The following is a 16,662-nucleotide window of genomic DNA, read 5'->3' as shown; positions in this document are numbered from 1 at the left end:
TCAACTAATTTGCCCGGCACTGACATTAGACTTACTGGTCTGTAATTGCCGGGATCACTTCTAGAGCCCTTTTTAAATATTGACATGACCACTATTGTACAAATAGCTCTTGAATGAATGTATAGCATTCAGATAGGGTTGACTGGTTTGTTATTTTTGTGCAATATCTTTACAGGCTGCATATTAACACAAGCAAACGTATCCCCAAAATATCTGAAGTAAAAGCACATTTTGTATTCATGAAAGCCTAGAATAAATACAAGTGTGTGTGTTATAAACACCATCGTAAACCAAAATAACATTGTATTTTTACCATAAAATAATGTCCACGTTAGTCTTCAAATGATCCAAAATAGTTGTTTGGGGCAAATACTATAAATTTTTTAGAATTTTTTTAAAAAAGTTTTGTTAATTTATACCCTTTAGATTTAAAATACTGTTTTGATATAAACATTTGGATATGTTCTAGGATCGCTTATTATCCTTGATAAAATACTTTTTCACAAAGGAATTCTTCAGTTACAATCCTCATGATAATTTTTTCCACTGATACAGCTTGATCAGTTCTGGGTGGACATCAATACTGTGAACTGTTGCTCTATGTATGTTCTTTTCCAAAAAGCAAATCATACATTTGGGCACAGCCAGATGCATTATATTCTGTCATTACTGAAACCCTATATTACACAAACCAGTCAAAGGTATCAGTGATTTATACTGTCCACTCTTCCACTCCTAAAAGGTATAGTCTCTTTTTAGCATGTATATCTCTCAAGAGGTGCATACAGTATATCCCACTAGAGCACCAAAGCTGTGAACTAGCAAACTCATTAAACCTAATTTTTGATAATGAATCCTTAAATACAGTATTGAAGTCAAATACAAGCAAAACAATCTTTTTTAAAATCTGAAACAGTCTGTATTCTAAAACACAAAAGATCTGTACCCATTAAATACAGTAAGTTGGCAGAAATAGAATATAAATTACAGTTCTTTACAGTAAATAGTAAAACACTAGAGTCAGCTTAATATACACAAAATCAAAGGAACAGCAGCAGCTTTTCAGTAAGGTCCCAGGTATCTCACTCGTTCACTTGGCTAAGAAATAAAGAAAAACAGGTACAGCAGGCCATTCATTTCACTCATTTTTACCACTTGTTACTTTACAAATATCCAAGACATTGTACAGGCATCTACAATATCTACATGTGGAACAGCTTTCTCAAGAATGCACAAGCACTGTACACAAGTCCCTCCATAATTTCCATTATTAAAATAGACTTTACAGATTACAATTATTTTAGAATGTTCCATTTTAGCTTGATCATAACCAGCAAAAATAACAGTGCAAGGTTTGCAGTCGTGATCCATTACTGCTGCTTTGTTTCCCCATTTGCCTAAAATCCATTTTTAAAGGAAATGTTGTCCTCACTTCCTTGCAGTAATACTGTTTCTGCAATCAAACTGCCTGGCTTGGGTTAGCATATGAAATTCCAAACATACAGGCTTGACATTGATAGTATTTTCAACACAGTGCCAAATCACCACAGTGGCAGGCCTCTAGGAAGACAAAAAATATATATGAAGCAGTCAGATATTTCAGTGTACTTAAACACAGGACATAAGGCAGCATGGTGCCCAGTGATAAAAGAAACATGGCACCAAGCTAATAGTTAAAACAAATGTTTACAATAAAAACAAGATATAAACAGCAAATGTGTCAGTCTAATACAAGTTCTTTGGTAATTAAGAACAGCATAGTGTAGCTTTTTCAAATGTGGTTTTACATCCCTTTCCCCAAAATAATTTTTTTTTTTGTTTAAAATACATCTCCCAAGTTGCTGTGTAACAAATAGTCCAGTACCTCATAAGTATCTACAAAACAGCTTTAACTGTATTTTAGTGTGCAGCCATATCTGCCTATTGGCAGACTAACTATAGATACACATTAATATATATATATAATATATATATATTATTTATAAAAAAAATAGAGAATTAAGTCCATGACTCTACAGAGTGCACATTCAGTATGGACAGATGAAAACTGTACAACGACTTTTAAAATCCTTAAATGTTTCTACACTTTGATGTGTGTAGCAAGTGCAAAAATACTACGGCTTATTTAATCCAAGACTTCCTGTTCTCTTGTTTCCTCGAAAAAGCAGAAGCCGCTGCATCTCCTGATTGACAGAGGGGTGCTTCTCCTGCTTTAGAAGAGGATGATGACCCCGGAAGTACAGAACTTTTTCGCTTCTCTAAACTTGAGGATGCCTGAGATTGTGAAGTGCTACTGCATCTCTTTGTTGAAACTGGTGATTTACTGAGGCGCCCGGGACGAACAAACAAACCATGTCGTGGCTTGCAGTGGAAGTACTCTCTACCTTTTACAGTTCCGTCATGTTTCCCTTAAATGAAAATAAATACATGGCATTAATTTTCAATACTTAGCCATCATGTGCAGTTACAGAACATATATGTGGTGATTATCCTGAAAATACTCTGAGTACTCAAGCTTAAAGCTCTTAGTGGTGAAAGCAAAAGTACGTAACACATGAGTGGGGAAGCATTCTGAGCAATGACAACTCCCCACAGTAACTCTTAGCTACCATTTATTCCCTTTAAAAAAGCAAATGTTGTTTCAACATCAGAACTGAATATTTAAAAAATAAAAATTCAGTTCGTTGTCCAAAATCTGGCTTCTTAAATTTTCTAAAAAACCACTAACTCCAATAGTCTGTACGTAATTTCTATAAAAAGCTTTTACACACAAATGGCATTGGTTCCCTTTCTGCTCCAATATTCTCATCAAAATGAAAGTTGTACTGATAAAATCAAGGTAAAAAAGAGTTTTAAAATAGCACTTTAAACACTTCTCTTTACTATTGTTCTAATGAAAAGTGATCTCTGGCAAAAATAACAGGCAGCAGCTGAAACAAACATTTGAACTCTTCAGCTGCTGGTTCCTATAGTCAATGGAGGTGAATGCTGAATTGGCACCACGAGGTTGTTTCAAATGCTGACAGTTTTAAAAGGTTTCAGTTATCTTAACTTCCCCCAACTACAAAAACATGGGAACAAAGGGGAACCAATGGCAGCTTGTATGACCTGACGTATGAAAAAACACTTTGCATAAACCAAGTAGAACAGTTCTTTGTTTAAAATAACTGAAAACAAAAACATTTAAAAATTAGCTCTTCAAAAAAACCTGTAAACTTAAACAGTAATATACTACACTAAGAAAGGTGAGTATATAAAATAGTCCCGCTTCCTGACTGGTTTAGTATTTCCCAACACTATAGTTACTCCTGGGGGAATTCTGCATCATTTCGGAATTCATGTCCCCCACAGAAAATACATTCTGCCAGAGAGGCACTGCAGTTATGCCTTTTGCCAAAAAGAGGCTGCTGTGGCACCAGAACAAAGGGCAGCTGGCTTACCTGGTGTAGCAGCCAGCAGCTGATAGGGAAGAGGAGAGTCTGCATTTCCTCACAGTGCCCTTCCTCACAGTGCCCTGCTGTGTGTGTGGGGAGGGGGGCACATAGACTGGGGTTCAGAAGGGCTAGTGAGGGGGACAGACTGGGGCAGGGACTGAATGGGAGTGAGGGTACAGGGACCTATGGGGACAGGGCAGATGTGCCTGACTGAATGGGAGAGGCTAGGGGTCAGCCAGGGACTGCATAGGAGAGACTCCCCAACACCCTAATAATCCCTCCCCACAAAAAACCTGTTCCATACTTCTGCCACCCACACCCAACAACCCTCCAGGTTCACTCTCAGGCTCCTGCCCACCAATTACTTCCCTTTCCCTCCGCTGCTTTTGACTCCCTCAAGCTTTTGCACTGCTTCTGAGGGATGTGCGAAATAAGTTTCTGTATTGTAGTTTAAATGAATTATTACTGAAAGTTCTGTATTAATATGCCTAGTGAGGAATCTATTTGTCAAAAAACATTTCTTGAATCTTTTTGTTGTCTGTATTGTTACAGACATACTTGCTGACAGGTATTGTGAAATAAGTAATTGAAACTGGTGTGATTTTACTGTGTTATTCTGAGAAATAAAATATGCAGAATTTTAAAATTACTGTGTGCAGATTTTTCAATTTTTTTAGTGCAGAATTCCCCGAGGAGTACATAGTGTGCGAATATACAGTGTAACCTTACATTATGTCACAGGACTGTATTTATAACAGTACCTTATTTGTGGTTACTTACCCAACTGAACGCTTAGTTCAACTCCAACCCAGATTCCAGCTGAAAAATCCACTGGTCCAATGTATCTCACTATGCCTGTCTTATTACTTCCTAAACATACTTGTTCTCCCACTGCCACCCAGCTAGGCAAAGTGTGGGCTTGGTCTGCAGAAGCACCATCTTCAGAGTCAGAAACATCTAAATGGTTCTTTGTAATGAAATCATTAAGGGAAGAATCAGGATATGTCTGACAGTATGAAGTCTCTTTTACTAATACAGAAAACAGAGGGTTTTCAATGGCGTTTGACAGCTGGTAACCCACAGCCACAGATTCCAGCTGGCCTAAGCGAACGCCCTCTTTGTAAGTGTTTTGTGATAAATCTGAGGCACTGTCCACCCCAGCAGTTGGTATTTCTTTCCTTTTATTAGAGGAACCAGCGGAACATAACTTTGGATCTACTGACTGGTCAAAGTCCTTTCCATCTTCAACACCCATGAACTCTGTAAATGAATGATCTTCGACAACATCTGAAGTGTGCTCAATTGTTGCTTCCCGGGATGAAAACTCAATTTTGTCTCGCATGTTTTTGCTAGTTGAAGAATCTAAACCTGAACAAGAGCCAGCTCTATGTAACATCTCAGAGTTTTTGTTAGTGATATTTAGGGATGGTGGAACCTCTTTTGCTAAGGCACCATTTTCTTTGAGTGGTGACACATGTATCTTATCTCTAGCTAAGCTCCTTTCTGGAAATTCCCTGTTCAAAGATCTCATATCATATGCAAGACATGGTCCTGAATGATCACTGGAGTCCAAATCCTTCATCTGATTGGCTAGCTGGTCTGTGCTATCACTACAGGGAACAAGCATGTCAGACAGTGTAGCATTAGAGGCACTGTGTGAAAAGTAGCCACTAGTAATACTGCTAGTGGTGGGGCTGCGGGATACCTCTTTCTCAAGGACATGAGAATTCATGAAGTCTGTTTTAGTGGAAAACCATTCTCTGTTCTCCAGGCTAGCATTGTAAACACTGAAGTCAGCAAACTCCTCAGGTACGTAAGGCCGAAAATTATGAAAACCCTGTGAGCTTATTAGCTTCTTATTAATGGCCTCCAACTCACTGTCCTCTTCATCAGAGTCCTGCAAAAATTAGACACAGTTACAGAGGGTTAGCTCTTTATGAAATATTTTCTAGATGAAAGTTTCAAAAAAATTCTCTTCATTGATTTAAGTACTATCCCACAGCTTATATTGTGCAATATTCCAAATTAATTTGTCTCCTAAATATCAAAAGAGTGAAGAGAAATAATTTTACATCCTTTAAACAAAGAATGAGTCACCTCTGAATTGCGATTAGTAACTAACAGAGAAAAAGAAGCCACTGAAAGTGCTGCCCTATCAATATTTTCTAAGCTGCTCATTGTAATGAAATTCATGAAGTGTCCAAAATATTTTTACCCCTGAATTTATATGTAAATAGACCAAACACGTGTCACTTAATGAGTCATGTTCTGAGTCACTTATTGAGTACAAAATAGGTTTTTGTCAAATCCCGTTCCTGGAAACCATACAATACATTGCAATTCTTTTCATGACACAGACCAACTATAAATACATTCATTTTAGAGAGTAATCTTTTTATGATAACTTCATCACATAAGATATATTTTTAAAGTTTTTATAAGACTTTTCTGCATGGTGAGTTAGTGTGCAGCAACCCAGGGCACGAATCCACTGTACACCAGCTTATCTTGTACTAAGTTGCTACATGAACACAGTATGAGTCCTATAGTGCAGCTTAGCATACTTTCTGAGACTCTTTTAGAGCCCCCTTTCCTGTACCTCCCACCATATAAAAATGCTTACATTCTCAAAATATAAAAGTAAACTCCTAGTGGGGAGAAATTTCAGAAAATCTCAAAGTACTTTGGTTTTGGAATTATGGAAATATCTTAAATATTTTACTATTTCTGCTTTTGAAATTCTTTTAAACTCAGTCATAAATCTTCATTACACAAAAATAAAAAAGCAAATCAACATACATTTTGTCACTGGTTTAGCTGTTGTACTATATTTTTCTTAAGTGCCAATGTATAACTTTTTGTGCAAGTGGTATTTTGATAGAGAAAAGCATGGGTCATGGTTATCAAGAAACACAGGACTTCAGTTTAAATTTTAGAAATACAGCTTAAAAAAAATAACACACTTGTTTCAGCACATAACACTAACATATCTACTGTAAGAGTGGTAGTCTTGAGTGCAGAACACAAGCAACACCCCTCCCGGTGTATGGCACTCATTTCTCTAACTGTAGAATACTGAGATTTTAAAGGTACAAGAGAGTGCTCATTATGCAATATCTAACTATGTTCCTACAGTACTACTTCTACTACACTAGGTCCATTTTAATATATTTAAAAAGGCCTCTCCACCCGCATCATTTGTCATCCTTACACAACTGACCTTCTCAATTATGACATAGTTAAGGTACACAAAAAGACGCCTGAAACGATTCCCTGATCCAGCCAAACACTTAAGCACATGCTCCTAAGATATTCTAATTCATGGCAGGGCTACAAGAATGACCTGTGATTGGCTCCCTGATTTCCCACCCCTTGCCTCCAGCAGATTCACTAGAGGAGAGAATCTGGGCCAAAATGTTTGCTTTTTTAATTATTTTATGTTTATTCATTGGATTTTTTCACTATAGTCATCACCATAGTATCCAAATGTCTCAAACATTAATGACTTCATCCTCAATGCTGGTGTGAGGCAGGGACGTATTATTAAATCCATTTTAAAAATGGGGAAAATGAGGCACAGAGACTAGCATGATTTGCCCAAGGTAATACAGGATGTCTGTGGTAGAGCTAGGAAGAGAATCTAGATACCTTGACCAAAATAGACTATCCCACCTTTCCTTCAGTTTTCACTTGAATGTGTTTTAAGATTTTTTTTTTAAATTCTGCACTCTGAGAGGTGAGAAAAAAATTTAAAACTTATTTATTTTAGGTATTTATACTGTGCCCATCACAGTAGTATCTAAGCACTAAACATGGTACAACTAGTACTAGTGCGAATGCCACTTACAGCCTGTTTGAAATACATTATTTAATAAAGCTATGGAACTTTAGAAAAAGCATACAGAACAACCTGTTTGTTCATTTTGTTAATTTCAGAAAGAAGCAATTCTCTAAAATGTCCTCTGAGGCACATTTTTAGAAGGCCACACTTATGTATATTTGATTAAGTGGTCTCTCTCAACCACAAGAGAGTTTTCACAGTGAGTTTTTAGAAACTTCCTACATGGTTTGATCCTTATGAGTGATGAACATTATTCACCATGATGCTTTTTTGTAGCTTGGCTCTCCTTAACATTTTAGCCTGTCACCTGTGCAGTGCTCAATACATATAGAAAACCAATAGTCTGAGTAACTCAAATAATGTTATTGCCAATGGAGAACTGGATCCTGGGTTGAATAAATTCTGCAAGTCATACTAAACTTTCACTGACAGGGAAAATGTTTGAATGCTTTAAGGCAGGTGGTCCTACTGGTTTGGGTATGCCTGAGATGACTATAAAAGCTAAGCAGATTTCAGCTCTGTTAGTATTTGGTCAAGTGATTATTTGTTGTTTCTTTGTAACAGTATTAGCTACTCTTAACAATTTCATATGTATACATTTCAATGAGGATTTTATTTTTAAATATTTTATTTATTGATGTTTGGTCTGGAGGCTGATGGCAGTGCTACATAGTGTCACGTGAGAGATGTGGGACTGATTTCTGTTCCTATTATCTTGTTCTTCAGGGGTGAAATCCTGACCCCACCAAAGTCAATAGCAAAATTCTTATAGACTTCAATGAGACGAGGATTTCACTCCATGCCTTAAATAGACAAAACTACAACAGCCACTATACTTCCATGGGTTGAGAAGCTGTCACCTCTTATAATCTAAGCAAAATTGGGCCTGGGCAAAATTGGATAATGCCCCTCCCATGTACATGCATAGTGTGTAAAACATGTCTGTTTTGTGCATCACAGATTATCTGATATTTTATCTCCTATGAAACTTTTTTCAGTAGCTCTGCTTACATCCCCCCTCCTCCACTTTTTATTTAATATTTTTCTTGTTAATGTTCTTTCCTTTAGAAGAAATGTATTAGGAAATTCAGAGCTAAAATTCTAACAGCATCTTTTACTCAGCTTCCTTACACTTATGTGTAATGTTCTTTCCTTACATGGTCACACATTATCCTGTATAGACAGTATTGAAAAATGTTACATATGTGTACATTTAAGAGTGGAAGAAAGTGCAGCTATTACAAATCATTAGTATACAGTTCAATTTATTTTTAGTCTTATTAGAGAAGTATTTTAAGAGCATGAAATATTTTTTCTTCATACTTTATGAGCATCTATGGTTATATAAAACATAGTTTGTAATACCTGAATAGCACATCACATTGTCTACAGTTGTGTGATCATATAGTAAAAGACCCTTCAAATAACACATACCACCCAAAGGGACAGAGTTAGGGTTATTTTCAACACATTACGGGAAAACACTATTTTCCTAGCAAATATTGTATGTTTGCTGATAACATATCTAGTTGAATATAAGCTACTGCACATTCTTCATAGAAAGACTAGTTTCTAATTCAGATTATATCATCAACAAAATAAGAACCAAAAAGGGAATCCCAGAAGAACATGCTTGGAAAGGAGCACGAGCCAGGTGTCAAGGAAAGCAAAAGGAGCCCGAAGCACCAAAAACAGACTCCAGAGAGATGGTAAGAAGCATGTGGCAGCAGAAATTAAGAAGAAAGAACTGCCAATAGCACATAGGGGAGCAGCAGTAGCACAGGGATTCAGAGAATGAGAAGTGACAGCACAGTAAAACTGTGACATCTTGCTGATGTAAAGAGCCTTTTATGCCTTCTCTGAATTTAGCAGAGATAAATCCAAGTATCTGAAAGCGCTGAAATTCTTAATTTAGGGGTCGCAAGTAGCCCTTAGACTCCCAGCTATTGTGTGACTAATTTCAAACAAGGCACACGTTATTCAGTGGTTACACCACTGGTGCTTTACATTTAATTTTCACAGCACCAAGTTTATTGCCTACTACTGGTATGAGATCTGCTGGAACAAGATTAGAAATGTTAATTGCAAGCAGTTTTGAAATGCCCACACAATATTCAAACATTTAATCTGACCTTATTTCATGCCACGACACACACGTATTCCAGCACATACATATAATATATGCCAGTTAACCTATGTTTTAGGTTTAATGCCATATTGCCTTGCTTTTTGAAGATTTAGGCCAAATCCTTAATGTTAATATTGTTGTTTGTGGTTCAAGGTCTATTTATTTTTCAATGTTATGAAAGGAGGATAAAAAGACAAAAATCAAAACTACACTCCCCACAGAATGTGAGAATTTCTGAGTCAGGCCAATCAAATGGCATGTAAACATGTTTAAAAATGTATAACATTTTACCCTAGTTAAAAAAAAATAAAAAATCTGCTGTCCATTTTGTAAATACATATTCAGTCTTCATTTAGAATTCTTGTTATTTACATGGAGTCTAATCCTGCAAGATGTTGCTGAGGTGTCATTATCTGATGTGGCACTCAACTATTCATAGATCCAGGCCTATGGTGACTGTTGGCAGCTTCTTTTAGAACTGTAAACCTGCAGATTTATAACAGTGGAGGACCTGGCCATGTTAATTACACCAGTCTATGTGTGATGGAGGAATCAATCACAGTGTTTCCTGTTAGCTCGGAGTCTTCATTGTGAGTCGGGTGGAGGGGACCAGATTGGCTGAAGTTTAGTAGAGTGGACTAACAAGCCATAACTCAAACACTGAAATCATCCTGGGAGCCCAGCTTAGCCAAAGGTTTGCTCTAGCTTGTAACATCTACTCCAGCCAGGTTCAGACACAGTCTATTTTAGCTCTGAAAAATTTAGCCTCGCCTGGGAGCCCACCCTCAGCACAGACCTCCTGTAGCACTGGGAGTTTTATTTTAGCTCTGGTAAGCTATATTGTTAAGAAGGTGTTAGGGGATTTGTGCAAATTAAGTTATTTCAGTCTCTATGGGACCTTAAATTATACATTTTTCTAATGGACTCCTTGAGTTTTAACTTGCCGCTCTTCCCTTCATGGTACTCAAGTCAATGACCCAGAGTTCACAAATGCTGATTGCTGACACACACTATGCTACGGAACTGTAAAATGATGCAGAAGAAAAATAAATCAGCTACTGCCCATGAACAGCAGCCATTTTTCAAAAGGCCAAGTCTACTTCAGGGTAAGGGCCTATAAAATTTCATTAAAAAACCCATCCAGACAAGACAAGCCATACTAGAGCTATACCGTAGGAACGCAAGAATCTACAGAATGGGAGGAATTTTTGGCAGCACATGCTCTGAGGTCTACAGGACTGTTAAACCTCCCCCTCCCAATAGTTTTCAGGTTTTGAATTTGCATACCAACTTTCAGATTGAAGCGTATGCTAACACCCAAGTCCTACAGCCCTATCTACCATACAAATGAAAATTTGTAAAAATTTGTAAAAATCAGAAAAATGCTGAAGCACCTGTCATAGACGCTGCGCTAGTGGGGGTAGCATTTAAAAATTTAACCAGGCAACTAATAATAAACGATTTTCACAATCTAAAAATGGTGAAGACAGGGTTGTCTGTTAATTAAGAGCTGCAATCTTATTTTAGCCACAGCACTTCAACATCAGGCAACTTGAAGCTTTCAAAAAGGGCCCACCACTAAATGCAAGATAACTTACACCAAATGGGATCATTCCATTTACTTTGATGTACAGTCACAAAACCTGAGTACATTAGAAAGATTTCTAAAAGTACTTTTTACCTGTTTCACCATTTGTACACTGCAACCCTTAAAACTGATTTTTATCCCTGATGGGTTACACATGAGTGATTAAAGAATCAATTGAGTTACTGCAAATTATAGATTATCTTCACAAGAAAGCAACAGTACATTATAATAGCCAGTTTAAAATTTAAAAAGCACCAAATGCACATCACCTTCCCCCCACTGCAGCTGTAGCATAATCGCCCGTGAAAGGACCTTAAACCCACCACCAGGCATTATGACAGAAACAGATACACACTTACAATCTTCTCTTCATGTATGCTATTGTTTTCTACTGGCATGCTGCTGGCATTACTTCCTGAGGGCACAACACAGCCAGCGTTATGTACCTGAGGTGAAGGCATGCTCTGAAAATGTTAAGACACACAACACATCACATCACACAAAGAAGACACTTACAGCTGAGTACAGTATTATACCCATGCAAGTTAGAAAGAGACAAGGACATCTTACTAAAGTGAAACACATAGGCAGAACACATACCGTACCATGGTTCAAGTTAATACAGTTAAAAAGAAATTTGTGCAATCTTCTGAATGGTGTTTTAGGTTAGAAATAAGGTGTCAGTTATGGATATCCTAAAAACACCACTTTGAAAAAATACTGCCACTGTTTTATAAAATAAAAAATATTCAAGGGACACTTTTTTTAAACAACGAAAAAATGAATATCATTGTTTGAAAAAAAGAACCAATACATTCCATACAAAAATACTTACCAAAAAAGTGAAACTGGCCCAATTCCAATGAAAGAGAGCAACCGTTGAAGCACACACCAGTCATTACCAACACAGGATCACAACGTTTTCATGCTATGGATACATGCTACAAACCATTTGCTAGGTACAGCAATTTACTCTTTACTCATAAATAAAGATTGATTCAGAGTTTTGCTTTACTCAGAAAAAAAGAAAATTACCTCTTGGCAAAGCAGAGGTCGAGTTTCGAGAGGGATCTTTCTTTTATGCTCCTCTTTTACGGGCATTAAGGGTTTGAAAAACTTTGGAGGCTGAGGAGAAAATGCTTTAAAAGGGCTGGCCATTAAGGCATGTGGATTCTCCGATATACAACCTAAGGGAAGACCAAAAACATAGTAGTTCAGTTGTGTGTAGTTATTGCACCATCTTCTTAAGTGCAAAGAGAATAATGTATAATCAGGGAAGGTCAAACAGCATATTAGGAAGGTTTCTGGCTACAAAAAGGGTAAAACCATGGCATTTACCCACTGGCCCAAGTAGAGGGTGGCACAGAGGTCCATGGGGGGAGGGATTATTCCACCTTAAGGAACAGACTGGTTCTGCAGGACTGCAGGATGGGACAGCCTGCTCCCTGCAGGCTGGTGCAAAAGCTCCCCAACTTCCCCTTTCCTCCTCGGTCACAAGAAGAGACCCGCTATCCTCGAAATCACAATTACCAGATCTTTGCTTCCTCTGTCTCAGCGTTCCCCTGCTTGGCTCCCTGATGTTGCTCTGCCCTGGAGCTAAGCCTGCATTCACACACTATGTGACAGAATCAAGGAAGACCCAAAGAGAATTTAAAAAGGAGCCTATAAGCACATGTAGTTCTCTGCCCTGCTCTGTACTTTCAATGGAATCCATACCTGCACTCCCCAATCATAATATCTTGTTACAATCTGATCCAAAGCAAATAAATTGTTGATGGTATAAGTATACTGACACACAAAAAACAAGCAACCAGGACATCTATGGAGTCAGGATTAGTTTTGAAGTGATATCTTCCAATAAAATCAATGCCATTGTAACTAATTTTTTTAAATGCACAAAACAATATAGAAACTCTTTTTGTTCTTTCCAGCCCTCCTTATTTTGGTTCTCATTTCTTTTCGCCTTGTTGTTTTGCTTCTTCAACACATTTGTCTCTTCTCTTTTCCTTCTTGGAGGTCTCTTCCTCTTTTTCTCTCCTTGCTTCCATACTGTCTCAGTTAGGCTCTTCACTAAGCAGGTACTTTTCCAGAGTATAGGGTCTGTGCACTGCACATGAACTTTGAACCCTGCATTTTATTTTCATCATCCTTATCTCTTGTTGCAATATTTTGCTTTTTTCTCTAAGAGCAATTTAAAAGGCATATACATATTTGAAAGACTTACCACCAGCATCTTTATTTCTGCGAGGGGAATCCCTCGGTAAAGTACCGTAACATGATACATCTTGGTAACTGGAAGAACAGTCGGATATATCGAGGTGGCTTTCTGACCAACCCTAAGGAATTTTAAAAAATGCACATTAATCAAGACAAAAACGAAACTAATAGGCAAAGTCAAAGTTCAAAAGTTTTTAATTACCTCACCTATGCAATTTTAAACTTACTGGTTTAACTGTGTCACTGCATACATTTTCTGGTTACAAAGTATTAATTAGTCAACAGGCACACAGCAGTCAGAGACACGAGTTAAAATAACAAAGACTGTGTCTACAGTGCAATCAAAGATGTGACCACAGCACATGTAGACAAACTGACGCCGGCTTTGATCTAGCTAGCTTAAACAGTAGCAACGAAGCCCTGGCAGCACAGACTTGGAGTGCATACCCAGGCTCCCGAAGGGGGTTGTACAGCCTATACTGCCACCATAGCTGTACTGCTACTGTTGTTCTAGCTACCTGGAGCAAAGCTAGCTAGGGTATGTCTACACGTGCGGCAGTCACATACTGCAGTGTACACATACCAAAAGGCAGCCTATACATGTGAATCTTATCCTAAACTTGCAAGGAAAGAGTGAAGTTTAGATAAATTCCACTCAGCCTAAACACCCCTACTCTTAGGCTGGGAGAGACACAGCCCTTTGCAGCATTCTCTCATCTCTCTATTGAACACTCATATCCAACCACTGCTCACCCCCTTTCCTCTCTATGCAGGGAGCTTTAACAGCTTAGTTCCCTTTTATGTTAGGCTAAGGTCTGGAAAAAAGAAATCTGCTAGCCTGGCAGAAGCCATGGAGGTGGGTATTTCCCAATTAATAGTTCCCACTGTTCTGTTAAGAACCCTTGTTATTCTTTCTGGAGGTATCTTATCTCTGCTCTGTCAGTTTAATTTCCTGTTTGTTTCCCCCTAACAAGCTCCTTTGATTTAAGTCCATGCAGTTATGCAAAATTAATATCCAGAAGATAAACTGAGGCATATATAATATTCACAGAAATAATACAGAAATGTCTCACATTTTCTAGGTTTCAGAGTAACAGCCGTGTAAGTCTGTATTAGCAAAAAGAAAAGGAGTACTTGTGGCACCTTAGAGACTAACCAATTTATTTGAGCATAAGCTTTCGTGAGCTACAGCTCACTGAGCTTGGTTAGTCTCTAAGGTGCCACAAGTACTCCTTTTCTTTTCACATTTTCTACAAAAACATCCCAGAGATTACTTCCTACTTACTCTCTCCCACAGCATAGAAGAGAAGAGAACCCTATTTATGCTGACCATAGAAGACCCTGCTCGCAATAATTATTTCAAAATACGGTTATTCATAGCATTGTTTCATCTGCAATATGACTAGGACCTCAGTCACACTGATCTGCACAGGAAGTTGACTGGCTCTAAGGATATGTTCTAAATTCTCCTACATCTTTCCAATCCCCCTCCCTTAGTTATGTCATGTCAGTTTCTAAAATTATGCTTTACTTAAGTTACAAATAAGTATCATCCAAATGACTATAAATGGTACACCTAAATGAAAACAAGTAATATGAATCCAAGATTCAGATAACGATACATTTCTGCTATGGTGCTTTTTTAGTTTGTTTTAGAAAAACAAGAGAATTGAAGATTTGTGCAGCTTATTCTTCTGAAAATCCAAAATCATATACCTTATCATCTTCATCACAGCCAAAAAGATCTAATCGGCTAGAGGATACCTAGAAGACACCAGTGAACAGGTATGACAAAATATCTTGTGTTCATAGATTATAAGGCCAGAAGGGACCATTATGATCATTTAGTCTGACCTACTCTATGTGTCTACATCAATGATGTAGTCAGCTAGCAGAACCGCTGTTTTAATTGCGTGTGAGAATAAATAAAGTAAGTAGAAGAGCAAATCGTATTCATAGATGTCATAGGGATCTACAAGACTCCTCATAAAATTTACTAGAAAAAACATGAAATCAATTGTTTAAAAGTGAAAACTTTAAAAACTTCTGGGCAGACTGTTTTGACCACACCAGTATAATGCTGGGATTTTGAGCAGGTACCCAAAACTGGCACCTGAGACCAAAATTCACCTGATAGAAGGAGAGACAGATTTTAGATAAAATCCTTGATGTATTTATTTTTTTGCTATTAAATAGTTATCTTGACCCAATTCCCCCTTCATACTGACAGTTTTAGAGCTTCTACTAGTGCTAGCTCAGAATACATAGACACTTGGTGTGATAATGGTTAGGAAACGTTTTATCCACTCTATAAACTAAGGAAAGACCCATGTCTCTATGACTATTTCAGACAGACTTTCTTACATTGTGGACATTTGGTGTGCTGATGCTCCTCCGTATGTGTCTTGCCTTAGTAGAAAGTGCTTCTTTCACTGTGACTGCCTGTGAAAATATGGAATATTTTGACCTTTGTTTAATTCACTGAAGCTATAATTCCTCTACCCAGCAGCATGTTTAAAACAAGATTTGTCCATTTTACTGAAGTACACTCTTGCATAAGTCTACATATCATGCTTTTGCCATCTATCTAGACTTTTTTTAACCTGATTTTCACCACAAACACCTCCTCAAAATCTCCCCAGTCTTAAAATTCCCATTGGATCTCCTCTCCTTGCTACTTGCCTGCCTTAGTCGTTCAAGACTTAGAATGTTCTCCACCTGCAACACACCACGTGTATATTTCTCTATATAAGTTTCACCATCAGATGTACCCTCATTCTCAGTTCTTGCTGCCATCAGGGCCAGAGTCTCACGATCCTCAATTTCTTCTGTAGCCTAAAATTATAAATTGTAAGATTTTTTTAAATAGATACATTTTTTGAGATCCACTGATTTAAATGCACCATGATTCAATTATTCAGAATCTCTCAGTCTTGAGGACTAGACTGATCAATGGTCCCTCCACAGAACTAAGACTGTCCAGCATCTATATTGATATAGAAGGAAGAATATAACAACAGCCCCATGGTGCGGAAAGCTCTCCAAATTTATCAGACACTACATCTCCCCCCAAATGTGACTGTTTAACCAGAAAAACAAAAAGGGTGTATGTAATGGGTTAACTATTTTATGACTATTAACTCTTCCTTCCTGATTCTTAAATAGTCTGTATAATCTTCATAGACTGTACATTGTAATTAGTATTATGCGAGGGTAGCAAGATGGGTGAGGTAACATCTTTGATTGGAACAACTTCCGTTGGTGAGTGAGACAAGCTTTCAAGTGCTCTTTTTCAGGTTACACCCTTTTATTTTTATTTTATTTTCAGATGTCCTAGTTCAGTGGTTCTCAACCCAGGGTACATGTAGTCCTGCTGGTATGCAGAGGTCTTCCAGGGGCACATCAACTCATCTAGATATTTGCCTAGTTTTACAACAGGCTACATAAAAAGCAC

At 37.7% G+C, this 16,662-nt stretch overlaps 1 protein-coding gene across 6 annotated transcripts in view; it reads right to left on the bottom strand.

The window, feature by feature from the left end:
* Positions 1–880: 880 nt before the first annotated feature.
* KIF13A (kinesin family member 13A) overlaps positions 881–16,662 on the bottom strand; it is a 203,823-nt gene continuing 188,041 nt past the window's right edge. For 2 of the 6 annotated variants that reach the window (XM_073331923.1, XM_073331924.1), the window contains 8 exons: positions 15,887–16,043; positions 15,573–15,646; positions 14,925–14,972; positions 13,216–13,327; positions 12,027–12,178; positions 11,351–11,455; positions 4,215–5,331; positions 1,468–2,408 (listed from right to left, as the gene is read on the bottom strand). In XM_073331923.1, coding sequence (XP_073188024.1) covers positions 2,122–2,408; positions 4,215–5,331; positions 11,351–11,455; positions 12,027–12,178; positions 13,216–13,327; positions 14,925–14,972; positions 15,573–15,646; positions 15,887–16,043 — 2,052 coding nt within the window. In that variant the 3' untranslated portion in view covers positions 1,468–2,121. Of the gene's footprint in view, positions 2,409–4,214; positions 5,332–11,350; positions 11,456–12,026; positions 12,179–13,215; positions 13,328–14,924; positions 14,973–15,572; positions 15,647–15,886; positions 16,044–16,662 lie in introns of all 6 variants that reach the window. The other 4 variants (XM_073331926.1, XM_073331929.1, XM_073331927.1 and 1 more) reach the window with 3 other exon arrangements.

This window comes from Lepidochelys kempii, chromosome 2 (genome assembly GCF_965140265.1).
Source record: "Lepidochelys kempii isolate rLepKem1 chromosome 2, rLepKem1.hap2, whole genome shotgun sequence".
Classification (NCBI taxonomy): Eukaryota; Metazoa; Chordata; order Testudines; family Cheloniidae; genus Lepidochelys; species Lepidochelys kempii.
This window is presented reverse-complemented; position numbering and strand designations above follow the sequence as displayed.